At 33.6% G+C, this 17,503-nt stretch overlaps 1 protein-coding gene across 1 annotated transcript; it reads right to left on the reverse strand.

The window, feature by feature from the left end:
* Positions 1-12,193: 12,193 nt before the first annotated feature.
* LOC143632982 (transcription repressor MYB4-like) lies at positions 12,194-13,239 on the reverse strand. The gene is made up of 3 exons (XM_077101374.1): positions 13,106-13,239; positions 12,902-13,031; positions 12,194-12,734 (listed from the first exon to the last, which is right to left on the reverse strand). The coding sequence occupies exons 1-3, from the start codon at positions 13,236-13,238 to the stop codon at positions 12,194-12,196; spliced, it is 804 nt and encodes a 267-aa protein (XP_076957489.1). The 5' UTR covers position 13,239.
* Between the last annotated feature and the right edge of the window lie 4,264 nt (positions 13,240-17,503).

Below are 17,503 nucleotides of genomic sequence, written 5' to 3' on the forward strand. Positions count from 1 at the left end.
TCCCGGTCTCTCTAATCACAATATACCCTAAGGCGTAAAGGGGTATTCTTATTAAATTCGGTTATAATTCTAATTTGTAAGAATCTAAAGAAGTCTAGGGTAACTCACTCCCGTGCAATCACTACCCAAACCCACAAAAGATCAAAACAAACGACACTTAATTACCTCCCGGTCTCTAAAAGTGGCAGAATATAAGGTATCCCTGAACTCACAATTACCGTTCCTATGGTAAATGTTAACAATAAGCCATAAACTAGTTGTAAATACACAGTAAACAATACACATCCATACATGAAAGACGTTCACAAAGACGCATATAGAACAATAAATTAATCATAAATTAATAATAAATACGCATACGCATCATAACCAAAGACAATAAAAACTTTTACCAAAGAGAAAACTAATCAATAAACAATCAAAACCGAAAATAAAACGAGTCTATAAAGTATTCATCCAAACCCAGACAGTATAACAGATTAGCCGCTCATAATAATTGATGAAACAAAAATAATATATGAATCACGGTTCATCGTAAAAGAAATAAATATAATTGAGCTACTATGAACTTAAATTAATTGAGCTGTGTTCCTGCTTGTTTTTTAATTCTTTTTTTTTATGTGCCGTATAATTTTTGAAACATTCTTGCTAGCTTCCAATTAGTTTTCGTTTTGAATACGTTTTGGGACCAGCTAGCTAGGCTGCTTCTTTATGATTTCTTCTTTTATGTTCTTCGCTGACTTTTTTTGTTTTGTTATTACTCCCACCGTCAAGGGCAACCCCTTGACTCTTGGGAACTCAATCAACACCTCTTGCGTCCCTCCTGTTCACGGCTGTCTCTTGAAACTTATAAAATCCAAATATGATCCAATTGAGACTAAACTTTGATAAAAAACAACTCAAAACTAATTTGAAGTGTAGAAAATATCTACATATTTTATATATAATTTAGCTCATATCAAATATCCTCACACTTAAACCTTTTTCATCCCTGAAAAAAAATATCTTTCAATGGAATCATAATTTTAAACTGATCTTTAAAACATATAGGTTATCTTTAAAGCACAGATAAACGCGAAAAACCGCGATTGCTGGTATTGTTGTCCACTTAAACCCAGCTACCAGCCTATCAAGCCCCCCCCCCCCCATCATATTTATTGATTTAGTTTAAGTGATGTCAATAAACTTATGGGTCTCACACCTAAAGAGTTACAAATCTGGTTACTCCCATCTCAAGTATAATCAAGACAATTTAAAACAGGGTTGAAACAGACCGGTTCAACCTACCACCGTAAACTAAAAACCCTTTAATGGTAAGAAGAAAATGAACTTAGGTGGAATTTAAATGGATGAAAGGTCAAGTGAGGTCGTACGAGCAATTCCTAAACCTAAAACTATATTAGTGGATTTCGGCCCAGCATTGTTTCACCCGAGCTGCAACCCAGTATATGACGGTCCCAAGCCTCCATTCTTAGTATTACCTAAAATTATTTATTGACTAAAAACCTCGAACCCCGGTAGTGTATGCTCAGAGTCACCATCCCCTTGATAACCGTCTAGTATCTGTCTGTTGTCCTCTTTTACAATTTTTTTTAGAGAATGCTTCTTAGGCATTTTGCATTGTATATAGCTTTCTTATTTTTTTTAACAGTTGCACCTTTTTAACGTTCGTGCAAATAATACTTTGTGCTCTTAGGCATTTTTTACCCTAAAATATATAACTATTTTCTAAGCTCGCATAAAAAGTGGACATGGCGGGGCGCCACCACTCATTATTTACTTTCATATAACAAAGTGGTGTGCTAGTTTAAGTGCCTTTAATTCTCACCATCTCAAGGTATTCAGATTACGGTAATACTCTTATGCCTTACTGAATTTTCAGCTTCACTGTCCCCCCTAAAGATGAGAACCCACAAGGTTTATGATTATTAGGTTTATTAATAATAATCAAAGGAAACTTTTCAAAGCTACTTGGGCCTACCGACACATCTCAAGCTTAGTGCGCTATCTTTTATGTAATCTCATATATAATAGTAGTTTTAAAAACCAATCTCAAATTTTTCTATCATTTTCCATTATTTGCAAAAATTTTCGTTAAATTAAATATTTGGGACATTTTTCAATTTTTTTTATTTTTCTTTTATTTTTCTTTTTTTTTTTTGTTATTTATTATTGTTTATTTTATTTTATTTTTGATAAAAACGTCAATTTTCCATCCCCACACTTAAATATCACATTGTCCTCAATGAGACAAGAAAAAAAGAAAAATGTAAAGCAAAAATTCAAATATAAGTAAAGTGGAACAAACTCCCCTGGTAAATATGACGATATTGCCTCGCGAGTCGTGTTCTGTGCCCCCCAATTCGAACATGAATAAAAGCATAGCTCAATAAAGTCATCTCTCACGAACGAAAGCAGCGATGCATAAGCGAGCGACAACGGCATCCCCACACTTGAAACAAACCATGTATCATCAATCAGCCAATAACATCCCTGGAGCAGCAACCTGAAAGCAAACCGAGAAACCAGCAACACAAGAAAGCAAGAAACCCCAAAAATAAAATAAAATAAAAATAAATAAATAAATAATTAAAAATAAAAAAACAAAAACAAAAACAAACTACCGGTTTGCCTCCCGGGAAGCGGTAAGTTTACAGAAGTGTCTTCAGCCGAACTCACTCCCGAAATCTCAATCAGGAGGTTTTTCTTTTATCCAACCCCGGTCTAACCCATTTAGTCCCACCCGTCCAACATATTTAATCAAATAGCACATAGTGTAACTAAAAAGTAATTTAAAACAATCAAACAAGTCGGACCACCAATACTTAAACTTACCCGGACCAAACCTAATACGTGGCATATAATGAGGAAAATGGTCTGTCACTACAAAAAGAATGCCATTTAGCGACACACACTTTTAATGACATTTAGCTTTGCTACCACTATTTAGGTTTTTAGTGGCAGTTTTCGTATGCCATATTTTCCTAGCGCTTACTTTTAGTGACATTTAGAGTTTATGTCACTAATTAAGGGTTTTAATGGCACTTTAAGTATGCCATATTTTCCAATATATACTTTTAATGGCATTTAGCTTTTTATGCTGCTAATTTAGGTTTAACTGACATTTTACTAATGCCACTAGAAAGTTTAAGCGTTCTTCTGAAAGTTTACCTTGTTCCGTAGTAAAAGCCCTTTAATAAAACGACTGTGACTGCTTGACAATTAAATAAAATTTCCTATGTATGTTTTTCGGTTCGGACAGACATTTGTGTTGCAATGCTCAGTTTGAAATACTAGCTAGTTATATATTAATTACTATCTGTATAATTAATTTTACTAACTAAAGGTAATTTTTCTTTTAACATCATCATATAAAAAAGTTTTACAAGCCATGTGTTGCAGCGAAAATTTCGTACATGAACAAGACTTAGAGATAATTTTTTTTGAACGACTGACAAAGAAAAATCCGTTAAAAAGCTAGGAAGTTGAAATCATACATCTTCCTCTGTTAAAACTCCGTTAAAATGTTAGACGCACCAAACTTAAAAAAATCGTATAATCAAAGTCAAACCATGACCGACACAATTTTAACATTGCAAACTACAACTCGTTATATTTAAGTAAAAAATTAAATTTAATGCGTAATACAACTGAAATTTAATACGAAAAAGTTTTATTAAAGAAAAAAATAAATTAAAATATTGAAACAAACAAAACTTGAAATTGAAATAAAAATAACTGGCGGGAGTGTCTCGCGGGTGTAGGGAGTTACAAAAATTTATCATATAATTTTTCTTTTAATTCTTTCCCATTCCCACAAAAACAAAGTAAATATAAAAAAGTATAAGGGGAAAAGAGTAATCCGCACTTGTGGTAGAAGGTTTGGATTTTTCAGTGGATACCCAAGTTTGATCAGCATTTGTGTTACTTTTGATGGATTATAATAATGAAGGATAGTAGATAGGCCTCGCGAGTTGCGAGGTTGTCAGTTCGAATCCCAAGCTCAATTAGATTTTCATCCCACCGTGTGTTACGCTAGAGAAATTTGCTCATGTGGTGGTACAACAACTGCCAACTAACAGCCAGCGATATGGTTTCTGGGAAAACGCCCAAGTCATGTTCTAAAAGCCAACGTGGGCCGGTTAATCCACATCGTCTACCGAAGTGAGAATACGTGAATTTTCAAATTTTGGGAGTGCGATATCCTAACACACAAGAAAGTCGTCATTCTAATAAAATAATAGTAATAGTAGTAGTAGTAGTAATAATAATAACAATAATAATAATGAAAAGGTGTAATTGAAACGGCAGGTGCCAATTATCAAAAAAGAAAATATATTTATCAAGAAAACAGATGTAAGGGATTCGAACCAACACGGCAAGGATAAGAATGTTGGTTGTTTAGCACTGTGGCAAAAGGCGTATCTTTATTTCATATACAGAAAACATAAACAAAGAAAATAATCAAATGATATGTAGTATTGTTTTTTTATTATCCTATATGTAACAACAAATTATACATAACAATCGTAGTTCTGTACTGGACCAGATGGCTCTTTGTTATATTCATGTTTTATTTAAAAAGTGTTTTTTTCACGTCTTCTGTAAGTTTGTACAAGAGGTTAGGATGTTGAAAGTTGGATATCCGTTTTGAATAGTCAATTTTACTATTTAAAAATTCAGATATTCGAAATATTTCGGATATCCGACTTTTTGGATACGGAAAATAAAACCGATATCCAAAATTCTATAAAGTGAAATAAAATATGTGTAGGCGATGCGATAAGGTTAGGAATATGTAAATACAGGTGTTAATTGTTAAGAATTCTATTAGTTATAGGTGTTAGCTGTTAACTTGCAATTAAAATGGAGCATATGCGGGGTGTTGTAACAAGTCTAGAAATACAAGTGTTAACCACCGGCGACAATGAGATGCGATGATATGATGTATAGGTGTTAACAGCCGATGATTGAGACAACAACGTTGACATGAGAATGATGATTTAGGGTTTTCAAATCTGTACAATTGTTGTGGCCATTGAGTCGATCTTCTTATGGTGGGGGAGTTGGTTTTAATATCTATATACGCAATCAAGGGTGATTACAGTTTTGAGAGAGAGAGAGAGAGAGAGAGAGGGTGAGAGTGATCAGTCACCAGATGTTGATTTGAAGGTGGGGGTGATGAAGATCATAGTTTCTCAATAATGAGGGTGGGAGTCAACTAGCTTAGGCGTGGTAGTGGCTTCCTGCTAACGACTGCTGGTTCTAATGGTGCTGCCGATGAAGGTTAGAGTTAAACAATGGTGCTTTTGTGAATTGTGATAGTATCAGTTAGGTGGTGGTGTTGTAGTGTTGGTAGCAGGCAGCCGCAAAGAAATTTGAGTTTTGATTTTTTTATTAATGTTTCTCATCCTTCTCATTTTTGTCTCTTTTTATAAATAATAATAATAATAATAATAATAATAATTCCTTGTAAACTCATCAATATGTATATAGATCATGATCTGTTGCGAAGGGGAGCACCAATACTAAAATAAATGCAATTACTTATTTTTTTGGGTCATTATATTCAAACACTACCCCCATGATGTGTTAACAAGTTCATACGGCTCGTATAGGGGCTATAAGACTCGTATAGCCCCTGCATAATTGACAAACGTACTTTATGACAGCTTCTTCAGTATATACGAGCCGTATAGACTGAGACACACTCCGACACATTTTGACATAATTCTGCCTTATAAGGCTCATACACCTCGTATAGAGGCACTTGGTGTTTAAATAACCTATGTGGTGTGCCTTTTTTTTTAATTTATAATTTCCCTCTTTTCCAATTTATCAATTTTGAAAACACCTCCTTCCCAAAATTGACGCCTCTGTTGATTCATATTCCCGCTCACAACCTTAAACTTAAATTGGTTTCTTCAGCAAAACTGTCGTATTCTTCATAACCGCTGCTTCAATCCGTAACCCTAAATTCGTTTGTAGTGATAGTTATTGGTTGTGAACCACCATCGCCCCATGAATTTCTTCCACTGCAGACATCTTGCGTAAAGTTTCTTTATTGCAGTTCGTATATAAGTCATTCAATCCTTTAAGTTTGTATTCAGCCAATATTTTTCTATTATATATGATTATTAATTTTTCATCCATTGCTCTTGTTTTTCAAAGCCAAATGATATTGTGTGTTCCCTCATATCAGATTGAACACTTAATCTTGTTTCTTTCATATGTGTACACTCACAAGCTCAAAACTCCTAATGAACAACCTATGGTATTATAATTTACATATATGCTTGTATGTGTATGTTATAGGACCAATTGTATGTATATATTGGATGTTGTATGCAACTCTGCACATGTATTATTAGCTTCTGGTTTATATTATGTTGTTTAAAAGTTAGGTGTGAAGATGCACCTAAACTGCTCAATGAAATGCTTCAATCATACGAACTTCTGTTTCACATGCTTTTTTAACAAGTATCTTTTCGGTAAAAAAGAGTTCAAATACTTTTAACTTTTATAATTATTGATACTTGTCAACTGCTCATATGGTAATTTTCCATTTTTTGGTTCAGGAGATGTAACTTGATCTAGGCAAATGAGATTGACTATGCAGGCACTTATTAAAAGATGGAATGGTTAACACTCTTATGCTTGTAGGTACTTAAGGCACAAAAAATTTAAAAAACTGAAAAGTTAGATCAGGAACAATCAAATGAAAGAAACTTTGAGGAAGAAGTGAAGGCTAGCTAGGAAGCAAAAAATAAAATCTATCGTGCTAATTGACATAAACATAAATCAAGTAATATTTATAATTAAAACCTAACTAAAAGCTTCTTTTCAAAAGTTTAAGATCATGTTTTGAAACGAGTACAAAGTTTCATTGAAATTATTCTTAATATTATGTTCACATGCACGAAATCATTAAGTCATAATAATTGAAAGTATTACTTGTTAGTAACATGTAATTTTTGTTAATACAAATTTAAGATTTGTATTAATATTATTGTTATTATTTTAATATTTATTGTCTGTTTGATTATTCCAGAGTTGGGATGCTTTATCTTAAAAAGTTGTCAGTGGCAAAGTTGAAGGATGGCATATCTGGTACTATTTTTTAATAATTCCATGTAATCTAATTTTAATTCCTAATGTTCCAAGATACTATTCTTTCTTTTTGAAATATTAAACGTGGCTGATTTTGAAGGATATATATTGTTTCAATGGTGATGGTGTGGATATTTATTGTTTGGATGGTGATGGTGCCTTATTTGATTCCGCTTTACTTGCTACAGTTGGCGCCTTCTTTCATTGTAAGTTGCTTGTCAAGCTACTTTTACACTTTGCTTATTTTTAGGACTATTGACACAGATTTCTATATATTAATGTCATAAGTGCAAGTTTGTTTCTAATTTGATATTTGTACCCTTTTGTGTTTTAAGAGTATTACACCATTTTCGTCTTGATTAGAGAAAGTGAGGAACCCATTGGATGCATATTCTATTCTAGAAATTGAATATCAAACTAGTTTGGTTTGCTTTAGAATGTGCGATTAGTTTGATGTTCAATTTAACAAATCGGAATGAAGTTCTAAGTAATTTTTTTAGAATGTAATTTTACTAAATGTATTTAAAAGATACACTTATAAGCCTTCTTGATTGTGTTGCTAGTGTCACCAGATGACGAAATGATTTGGTTTGCTATTGAATATGCGCTTCAAGTATGGAAACTCTTATCTGTTCATAATTCTTCAATGGAGCTGATTTCCAAACTGCTAAGAAAGAGTTACTGCGAGGATCATTTTACTTGCATGAAGATTGTGAAAGAGGTTTACTCAAAAGACCATTTAGATTTATTATGTAAAATTTGGCATATGTTACTTATTACACAAGTTTTTGCTGACATTTAAATTATGTTTCGGATTGAATTTATTATTGAAGTTATAATATTAGATCTATGTTTACTATTTTATCAAACTTTTATTTTATAGTTTATATTATGAACCTTTTTTTTTATAAAATTATGTGCCATTAAAAATAGTTTATAAAAGAAATAGTTTTTAGTTACATAAAATTTGTGCCACAAAATATATTTTAGATCGTGGCAAAAAAAAGTGCCACTAAAACTAGCATAGATATGTAATTAAGATTACTTTTTTAGAGGCACATAATTATACCACTAAAAGTCCTAAAACTTTGTGAGGCATATTAAAAAAGTGCCACTAAAAGGCTTTAGTGTAACCACTTCTAGTGGCACTTTTTGTGTGTGCCGCACATTCTTAAAGGGGTTTTTAGTGGCACTTTTTTGCTTTTTAGTATCACCCTTTTGTATGTCACTAAATGGGATTTTTTTTGTAGTGTATCTTGAATTTAAGTTTTGTCCTATAACTCTTAATGTACCATCTTTGAACCCTCAAAACGTGCTGATCCAAGCATTTTCGTGCCCTCTTCTGTGGTTTTGTCGATTTCGGTGGCGATCCATTATCTAGCTCCTCCACAGACCTATTAATGCTCATATGCAGTGGCGACTCTACTACCTCTAGATTCTGATCATCCTCTGATGCCACTTCCTTTTCCTTTTTGTTTGGTGCACGCTTGATTCCCATTGCTGGCTTCCTCATGATTAGTGTGTCTAAGTAGATAAGATCGCCAACAGGGTCAAATTCTCCATCTTCTTCATAAACTGGTAAACCTACCAACTCATCACCAAACTCATCATCCCAAGATGGTGTATGCTCCTCCTCTTCGTCATCTTCCATCTGGTCAAGTGGCTCCTCAACATCATCATCACTTAGATCCGTGTAATCCACCGCCTTCAATTCCATCTCTTCTATCACGCCCTCATCATCATCACTCCAGAAGTCATCAATGGGATACTGATCGGTAGATTTAACTTCTTCCTGAACCGGAGGTGGGACTGGCTCGTCCATTATCGTCTCTGGTTCCAAAGTGATATCCTCACACACAACCTCATCCTCTTCATAAATGGCTTGCTGCTTATTGTAAGAAAGACTCTCAATTTGGTATTTAGCACTTAACTCCTCTAACCTAGTTTCTAGTTCTTCTATTTTACGGAGTCTATCTATTTCGATCAACTTATCAAGCCTAGCTTCTATTTCCTCTAATTTTTGGTGTCTATTTATTTCTATCAACTTATCAAGCCTGGCTTCCATTGCCTCTAGTTTTCGAACTCTTTCACGTTCCTCTTCTTCAGCTTTTTCCAACATCTTCTCTTTCCAACATCTTCTATACAAAATACTCCTAAACTGACTCGATCTATTAAACATATTAACTAGACTCGATAAAATAAAACAGAGACAAACTTATCCTAAAGACGTGTAACGCCCGCTAATTTATCGGTTTAAAGATTTCCTGCATGTAGAGTATGTATATTTCTTGGGAGTTGTCCAACATCTTTCGTTGACCCGACCATCTTCCCGGTACGTTAAATTATCCAACTTTCCTTCCAAGTTACCATATCCCTTAAACTTTGAGGGCTAATGTGTAACATTTATTTTTTATCATAAAATAATGAAATAACCCTAACCCTAAACCCCATTGCGCAGCCGATCGGACCAGAACCCCCCCTGGCGATTTTTTTCTATGCAGCCGAGTTTCGACCGTAAAAAATTCAATTCAAGGTCGGTTTTATGATTCCCCATGTCTTTTACACCTTAATTGACCTTTATATTGCGCGTATTAATCGTTAAACGACTAGTTTTAGATTAACCGGGTGGCTGTCTAATTGAGCGTTTCCGGGACTGTTTTGAGTGAGGTTTTTGCACCAAAATCCTCCTAGGTATGTGTGGTACATCATACGTAAAAAGCATATTCATTGAAGGTGTTTAGGTCGGTCAATCGATTTTGATTCGAAAACTAGGGTTTATCAGGTGTAGAATCGTCAATTGTTGAGTTTGATGAGTTAATCGATTGAATTACCAACCGGATCAGTTTTCATGGCCCTAGGGGGGTTTAAGGGCTGTGGGAAAATTATTTCTTTGGTACTCGGGGCTGATTAGGTTGGTGATTAGTCAATCGAGTCGGTTGTGCGCGAATTGTCGTTTAAACATTAAAGTGAGTGTTGTAAAAAGGAACCGTCAACCCTATCAACTCGGGTGACATAATTATGATATATGAAAATGTTAAGATGGGAATTTGGTCCATTTGGGGCTGATTTGTTTGACAATTGGTTTTAAGATTTATTACGCGCGTATTCGACTTGATTTGCATACCGACGGGTGAGTTGTGCATCATGGTTAGCCCCGACCATGATCGTAGGGTTGATTTGGTTAATTGAATGGTTTTAGGGGCTGAGGTAAAGGAAAAGAGTATGGGTTGGGCCTCGGGCCAAACTGTTGGGCTTGAACGGCCCGTTAGGCAAGTGTGTTCTTACGGTCTAGTTTAGTAACGCATTGTGTACAATTTACAGGCCCTTACTTGTGAGTATGCACTTAGAGATTTCCTATCTCGTTGCTGGTGTTTGGTTGATTTCAGGTGAGTTCATGATGCCCTTTTTACTCTTTCAAGTTTTGGGCTAGCATGCCCACCTAAATGTTTTTCTTACTTGATGAAATGTTTTAAACGATTTTATATAGGCTTGCTAATATATGGTAGGCCATGGGATGTTAAATATATATATATATATATACACACACATTATTGTTTGGCCTATATTTGGCGATGTTGTAGTCTTTTCGACTACGGATGTTGCGTATACCTACTTTGTGTTTACATGCGTTGATGTTACGTGTTTGGGTTGTACGTTTGCTCGACCCTGATGTTATACGTGGATGTTATATATATATTGTTATATATATAGGGATGTACCTGGAAGGATGTTTATATATTTTGTATATATATATATGTATGAAAAGGTTTAGTCTTCGGTAATGATGACTTAATGGATGTACCCTTATTATTTTAAACTTTTGGAATGACTATCATAATTACCATTACTGATATTATTTATTTAAAACTTGAACTCACTCAGCTCTAGCTGATTTTGTGTGCATGTTAGTGTGAGTTTCAGGTTAGGAAGAGGATGCCTTGTCGCTTGAACGTGCACGAAGCTACTTGGACGGTGAAGGGCATACGTGGATGGAAGAATGTATTTTGAAAAATTTTATTTTAAATAGTTTTATGAATTATATTTAAAAATTGGTTTTGGGCAAAATTCCCGGGTTTTAAGGAACTTATTTTACAATTTATGTTTTTCGCTGAATTTACACTCTGAGATGTTTGTTTTAATGGAAGAAACCGTTTTCAAGTTTAATTACTTTAATAAGTATTTGTATGAATACCAACTGTGGGGTTCCCGGGGTTCGGGGCCTTACAAGACGACTAGACACGCTAAATTTATGACACAAACTCACAAGACACACCATAACGTAAGACACAAAAGGGCCAATTAACCAATTAAGTTCAATCAAAGCTAGTTACGCTATCGCCTAAGCATCCCCGGCAACGGCGCCACAAACTTGATGAGCAAAACGCGGTCTATAAAAACCTAACCTCGACACTATCTACTTCTCTACAACATTACTTCGATATCGTTTCAGGCAAGTCATCAAGTCTGGCAGCACGGTGCGGCTGTTTTCGAACCAGCGTACCCTGGGAACATACCGCGAATCTGTTTAAGGGAATTGTGTTAAACACAAGTCCGATTCACCATTAAAGTCTATTGTTCAATTTTTATTGTTTTAGGTTCTAACACATATTGTTCTATTTTATCGTTTCAGGTTCTAATACAGGATAACCAACAACACGCGGGCTACAAACTAATTACAAGATATAAGATGTTCCTATAAATTCAAGAAGAGACAAATAAGAAGATAATACCTATTCATGTTATATGTGAAATTAACTTTTCATCCTCGATCGTTTAAACAAAACATGGGTGCATAGAAATATGAAAACTTTTCTCGTTTATACGATTTATAATAGATTTTATAGAATTTTTATTTATTTCATTTTATAGTTAAACTCGACATTCTCTTCTGAGAAGCCAATATTATATACTTAACACAAGAAAATGACGTTAAGAATAAAATAACAAATTTTGTCGTGTTGCCCAACGATTATGTAAAAACGACTCAACGAGGTGAACACATGGTTATATTTTATAACCAACAAAGGGTCCTATCCAACCATTTTGCCTCAAATTTATTAGTTTATTAAATATTTAACATAAATTATTGGATACAATCCCAACAACACATAAACTCGTTGTTGTCTTCAATACAAGAATCCAACATCGACCATGAAAATTCATCATTCAACATCATATCCTTAGAAAAAGATTGAGCAATCAAATCATGACCAACCGCATTCGACGGCGACAACATGCTATCGACGGATGACGTGATGTCTTCTAAAAACGGTTCCGTCCAAAAATCTTCTAGCGGTTGGTAATCAAAAATTTGTGGAACAACATTCCTTGAAACACCACAATCTGCACCACTCAACCAACATGATGATAGTTTGGTGAGTGTAGAACAGGATGGTGAAACGGATGACGATGTTCCTGCTAAATTCATCTTTCCTCCGTTTTGCACTTTTGGTTCTATCTGTTTTTTCTGGTTAGCTTGATCTGCTAGTTGCATGGCTGCGGCATGGTGCTTCGATTCTTGCACATTGTGGTCAGCCTTAGCGTGTTTCTTCAAATGTGTGTTCCACCGATTTTTGATCTTGTTGTCACTCCTTCCCGGCAACTTTGATGCTATTGCAGACCATCTACGAATACAAAAGGCTACACTTATAAAAGGAAAATACTATATCTATATTAAGGAACTTGATCAAATATATTACGAATTACACTATACCGTGAATATTTTTTTTTAGCGTCAATAACTAAAATCCCATCTATATTTAATGATTATATATTAAAAAGATTAAGTTACTTGTTGCCAAGCATTGAATGCAAATGGAGAATCAAATCATCTTCTTCTTTAGTAAAGTTCCCGTGTTTCATGTCCGGACGAAGATAATTGACCCATCGTAACCTGCAACTCTTCCCACTCCTGGACAAACCTAAGAAAACAAGAATAAAAGAACAATTAATTGCATGCATACCTGCTTCCAGGAACTAAGGAAGTGGTTCCTACCTGCAAACTTCGGAAGTAAACTCCAATTCCAGTGGCCATATCTCTGAATATACGCTCGTAACTTTTCATCTTCCTCGTCGCTCCATGCACCTTTCTTGATTCCATTTTTGTCAGGACCTAGGTTTTTCACCATGTTTCTGCCTTTCTATACTCTCTAGATCTATGTGGTTTGGTATTTGTAAGCACCTATATGTACTACTAGATCATATAATGTTAAACGTGCTCAATGTTTTTATGAATACAAAATATGTGTTCTCTATGTGTGTGGATTAATTAATATATCCATCACAATATGTGTGAATAAAAATGATCAAAAAGTGTGGAACACAGTACACACAGTACGTATGATATATTGAGAATAATATGATAATTAATGAATGACCATTTATAGTATATATATATATATATATATATATATATATATATACACTCAACATGGTTCTCAAAATATCCCTCCCATATATATATATATATATATATATATGGGAGGGATATTTTGAGAACCATGTTGAGTTGTAAGAACTTAAAAACTCAATTATTGGCCACACATTTAATTAAATGGATTGGAATATGTGGTTAAGATTAAATCTGGCAAAAAAGTTAAAGTAGGAGAGAGAATAAAGATGTAAGTGGTTGCACTAACTTTTACGTCCGTTACACATGTGTAAAAAGTCGACTCGGTGCGTAAAAAATTCTGTAATTTTTTTACGTGTATGTAACTTACATATATTACGCATGTGTAAAAAAAAAATTCGAAAAAAAAATCGTTACACTGAGTTGTTTCGAGTTCTTAAAACTCAAAGGGATTCTTATTTGAAATCTCCCGATATATATATATATATATATATATATATATATATATATATATATATATATATATAGGGTTAGGTTAGAATAAAAACCCACTTGAGTTGTGAAAACTCTAGAAACCTATTCTCAACCATATTTTTTTTAATTAAAGATTAAATCTTGTGGTATACAATTAAAGTTAATATAAAATGTAAAAGTTTATTTATATTTTTTCTCTCCTGAAAACATATATAAAAATTACTAAAAAATGTAAAAAAAATAGCAAAACATTTTTTTATGTTTTCGATATTTTGTGTTAAATGTAACAACATATATTACATGTAACAAAAAAAAAAAACGATGTTACATAGGGTTTTCACGGATTTTCTCAACTCAAGAGGGTTTTCAAACTATACTTCTCCTATATATATATATAAACGAAACCCCTAAAATCCTACGTGTCATGATGTGGTCGCGCGCCCCCCTTTATGGAAGTCACCAGATTGCTTGATTTTTAAATGTAGGTCTCTCATTGATTTAACTCAAATTCATGGGTATGGGTCTTACCAAAACCAGATAGCTCTTAAACGGGTTATAACATCTCATTAAATTAAAAATTAATTTTAACAATTATTTGATATGAAAATCCTATAAAATAAGGATATACTAAAATTTAATATCCAATTTAAAAGGAAAAAGATATTATTTCTAATTAATAAACAATTTTATAGTAAAAAACATAAGAGGGTCATGGTTCATCAAATCCAGATAGCTTTTAAACGGGTTGTAACATATCATTTATTTGTGAAACCCTTTCATCATCAAACCCTAAGTATATTATTAACTTTCTTCCAACAAAGAATATTAAAATCCAAAAAATAAATATTAAAAAACGAAAAATGTAAAATAACCATTCTCTCAAGCAAACCGAGATAGCTTTTAAACCGGATTATAACATATCATTTATTTGTGAAACCATTTTACATCAAACCTCAAGTATATTAATTATTAACTTTCTTACAATAAATAAAATTAAAATCCAAATATAGATATATAAATATTAAAAACGAATAATCTAAAACAACCCCCGTAATACGCGGATAAAATCTAGTGTGTGTATATATATATATATATACAGGGTAAGGATCCTAAAAGAACCATTGGCAAATTGAGAACTTTGAGAACCATTTTGGACCACTAAAAAAACCTTTAAAAAATTATAAAACAAAAAAAAACAAAAATTTTAAAAATGTAAAAAAACCAAAATTCTTATATTTTATTGCGGTTTCATTTAATAAAAAAATGATTTTTTTTCTTTTTAATTCGTATTATACCTATACACATATGTATACTTTCGTTAATCTCTAGTTACGTAATATACACATATGTACATTATCATTTACCTTAAATTATACATATGTGTATAGAAAAAAACATGTGTGTACATATTATACATATTTGTTTAATAAAAAAACTGATTTTTTTTCTTTTTAATTCGTATTATACCTATACATATATGTATACTTTCATTTAATCTCTAGTTACGTAATGTACACATATGTACATTATCAATTACCTTAAATTATACATATGTGTATAGGAAAAAAACATGTGTGAACATATATGTACATATTATACATATATGTATAATTTAGCTAAACTGAGAATTTTTTTTTCTACATTTTTTTTAGAAACCGAGATGATAAATAAGTACTTTGGTTTTTTTACTTTTGAGTTTTTTTTTTGTTTTATGATTTTTTTTATTTTTGGGTTTTTTTGTGGTCCAAAATGGTTCTTATAGTTCTCAATTCCCAAAAAGTTCTCACATGATCCTAATCCTACATATATATATACGTATATATAGGGTAAGGATCCTAAGAGAACCATTGGCAAATTGAGAACTTTGAGAATCATTTTGGACCACTAAAAAAACCTCTAAAATATATTTAAAAAATTATTAAAAAAAACAAAATTTTAAAAATGTAAAAAAACCAAAATTCTTATATTTCATTCCGGTTTCATTAAAAAAAACGGAATTTATTTTTCTTTTTAATTTGTTGGGTCGGATTTTTGATAAGGAAGATTGGAATCTTCTCAACCTCCTCAGGAAACAGCTAAGTATGGACTTCGAGCAAGCCTAGACGATCGAGCATGGTTTTACTACCTCGAGCAAGGTCTTCAGAGTCATTTGTGGTTGATTCTTCTAAGTGTTAAGGCTTGGAGCAAGCTACACTTCAACGAGCAAGAGTATTCTTCTATCGAGCATGGATTGTCAATCGAGCAAACAGCTTGATCATACAAGTTTCAACCAAGTGTTACGAGCACAGGATGGTCGAGCACATGGGGACAAGCATGGATGCAATAAGAAGATGTCATGTGTTCAAAGCAAAGACTTCGAGCATAGTTCAGTTCCCCGAGCAAGATTTACATCCGAGCATGCTAAAGATTGTCAATAAGTCTAAGGACAAGACTGAAGACATCTAGAAGAATGAGCTTGCTCGATGGACTAGTTCGAGCAAAGCAAGGATTGGTCAAAAGGAATGAAGCTTGCTGGAGGAGAGTATCTTCACTGAAGATATTCTAAGTAAAGTATGCTCGAAGAAATTCATCGAGCATACCCTGAATAATGAGTCTGCTCGCGCATGAGACAAACCTTGCTCGAAGATTCTTACACTTGTATTTCTTTTGTCTTTCATTATGTAATGATTAGGAACTTCTAGAAGGAATGTCAGGGTCTACAAATAGGGTCCTAGGTTTCCATTTAAGACACGGATAATGACGCACGCAATACGAGAAACATTAAAAAAGAATATTCTATTTGTTTCCTCGTACCGCCGCCGCCGTCGTCACGAAACCCAGACATTCCTTTCACGGTTTCTTTATATGATATATTACTAAAGTGAATCTTTGTCTTTGATTGTGTTCTTATTGATTATCTGTTATTGTTTCGTGTTTGTTATATCACACCTTCGTTCCCATTCGTTGGATATCCTGATTCCGCCGGGATATTCAATAGGCCTTTGGGTAACTGATTCAGTGTGTTCTTGTCAACCTTTCCAAGGTTTGCACCTGATTCCCGGTCCTGACAAGTGGTATCAGAGCGTTGGAAGCTCGCTCAAGGCCACGAGACTGAAGGTTTGTGATAAAGCTTGAAGCTTTACTCTGTTTCTCTGCTTTAAAGGTCAGATCTGCTGTAATGGAAGACCAAAAAGTTTCTACCAACAAAATTCCTAGACTGCTTGGACAAGAAAACTTTATTAAATGGAAGGTACTCTTTGAAGCGGCTGTGAACTACAATGACCCGGAACTATGGACCTCTATCACAAATGGAAACAATGTTCCTTCAACTGCTCTGAACAACAATGCCACTGTTGAGCTGAAAATGAAGAAAAGGGATGACAAGGCACTGTCTATGCTGAAGTTAGGCCTATCTTGGGAAATATTGACAACTGTCAATCATCACAAAACTGCTAAAGATATGTATGATGCTGTTATTGATATGTTTGAAGGCAATACAGAACTGAGAGACATTAAAAAGGATAGACTGAAGCAACAACTAGATAGATTCAAGTTTAAATATGGAGAAAGGTTAAAATCAGTCCTACAGAG

Source organism: Bidens hawaiensis, unplaced genomic scaffold (assembly GCF_021521415.1).
Source record: "Bidens hawaiensis isolate Kalapana, Puna unplaced genomic scaffold, B.hawaiensis_p1.1 tig00006556_1, whole genome shotgun sequence".
In the NCBI taxonomy this organism is placed as follows: domain Eukaryota; kingdom Viridiplantae; phylum Streptophyta; class Magnoliopsida; order Asterales; family Asteraceae; genus Bidens; species Bidens hawaiensis.

Coding starts and splice junctions, on each gene's coding strand:
- LOC143632982 (XM_077101374.1), bottom strand. CDS start 13,238: ATGGTGAAAAACCTAGGTCCTGACAAAAATGGAATCAAGAAAGGTGCA. Junction 13,032..13,105: donor TTTACTTCCGAAGTTTGCAG/GTAGGAACCACT, acceptor TTGTTTTCTTAG/GTTTGTCCAGGAGTGGGAAG. Junction 12,735..12,901: donor CATTCAATGCTTGGCAACAA/GTAACTTAATCT, acceptor TTGTATTCGTAG/ATGGTCTGCAATAGCATCAA.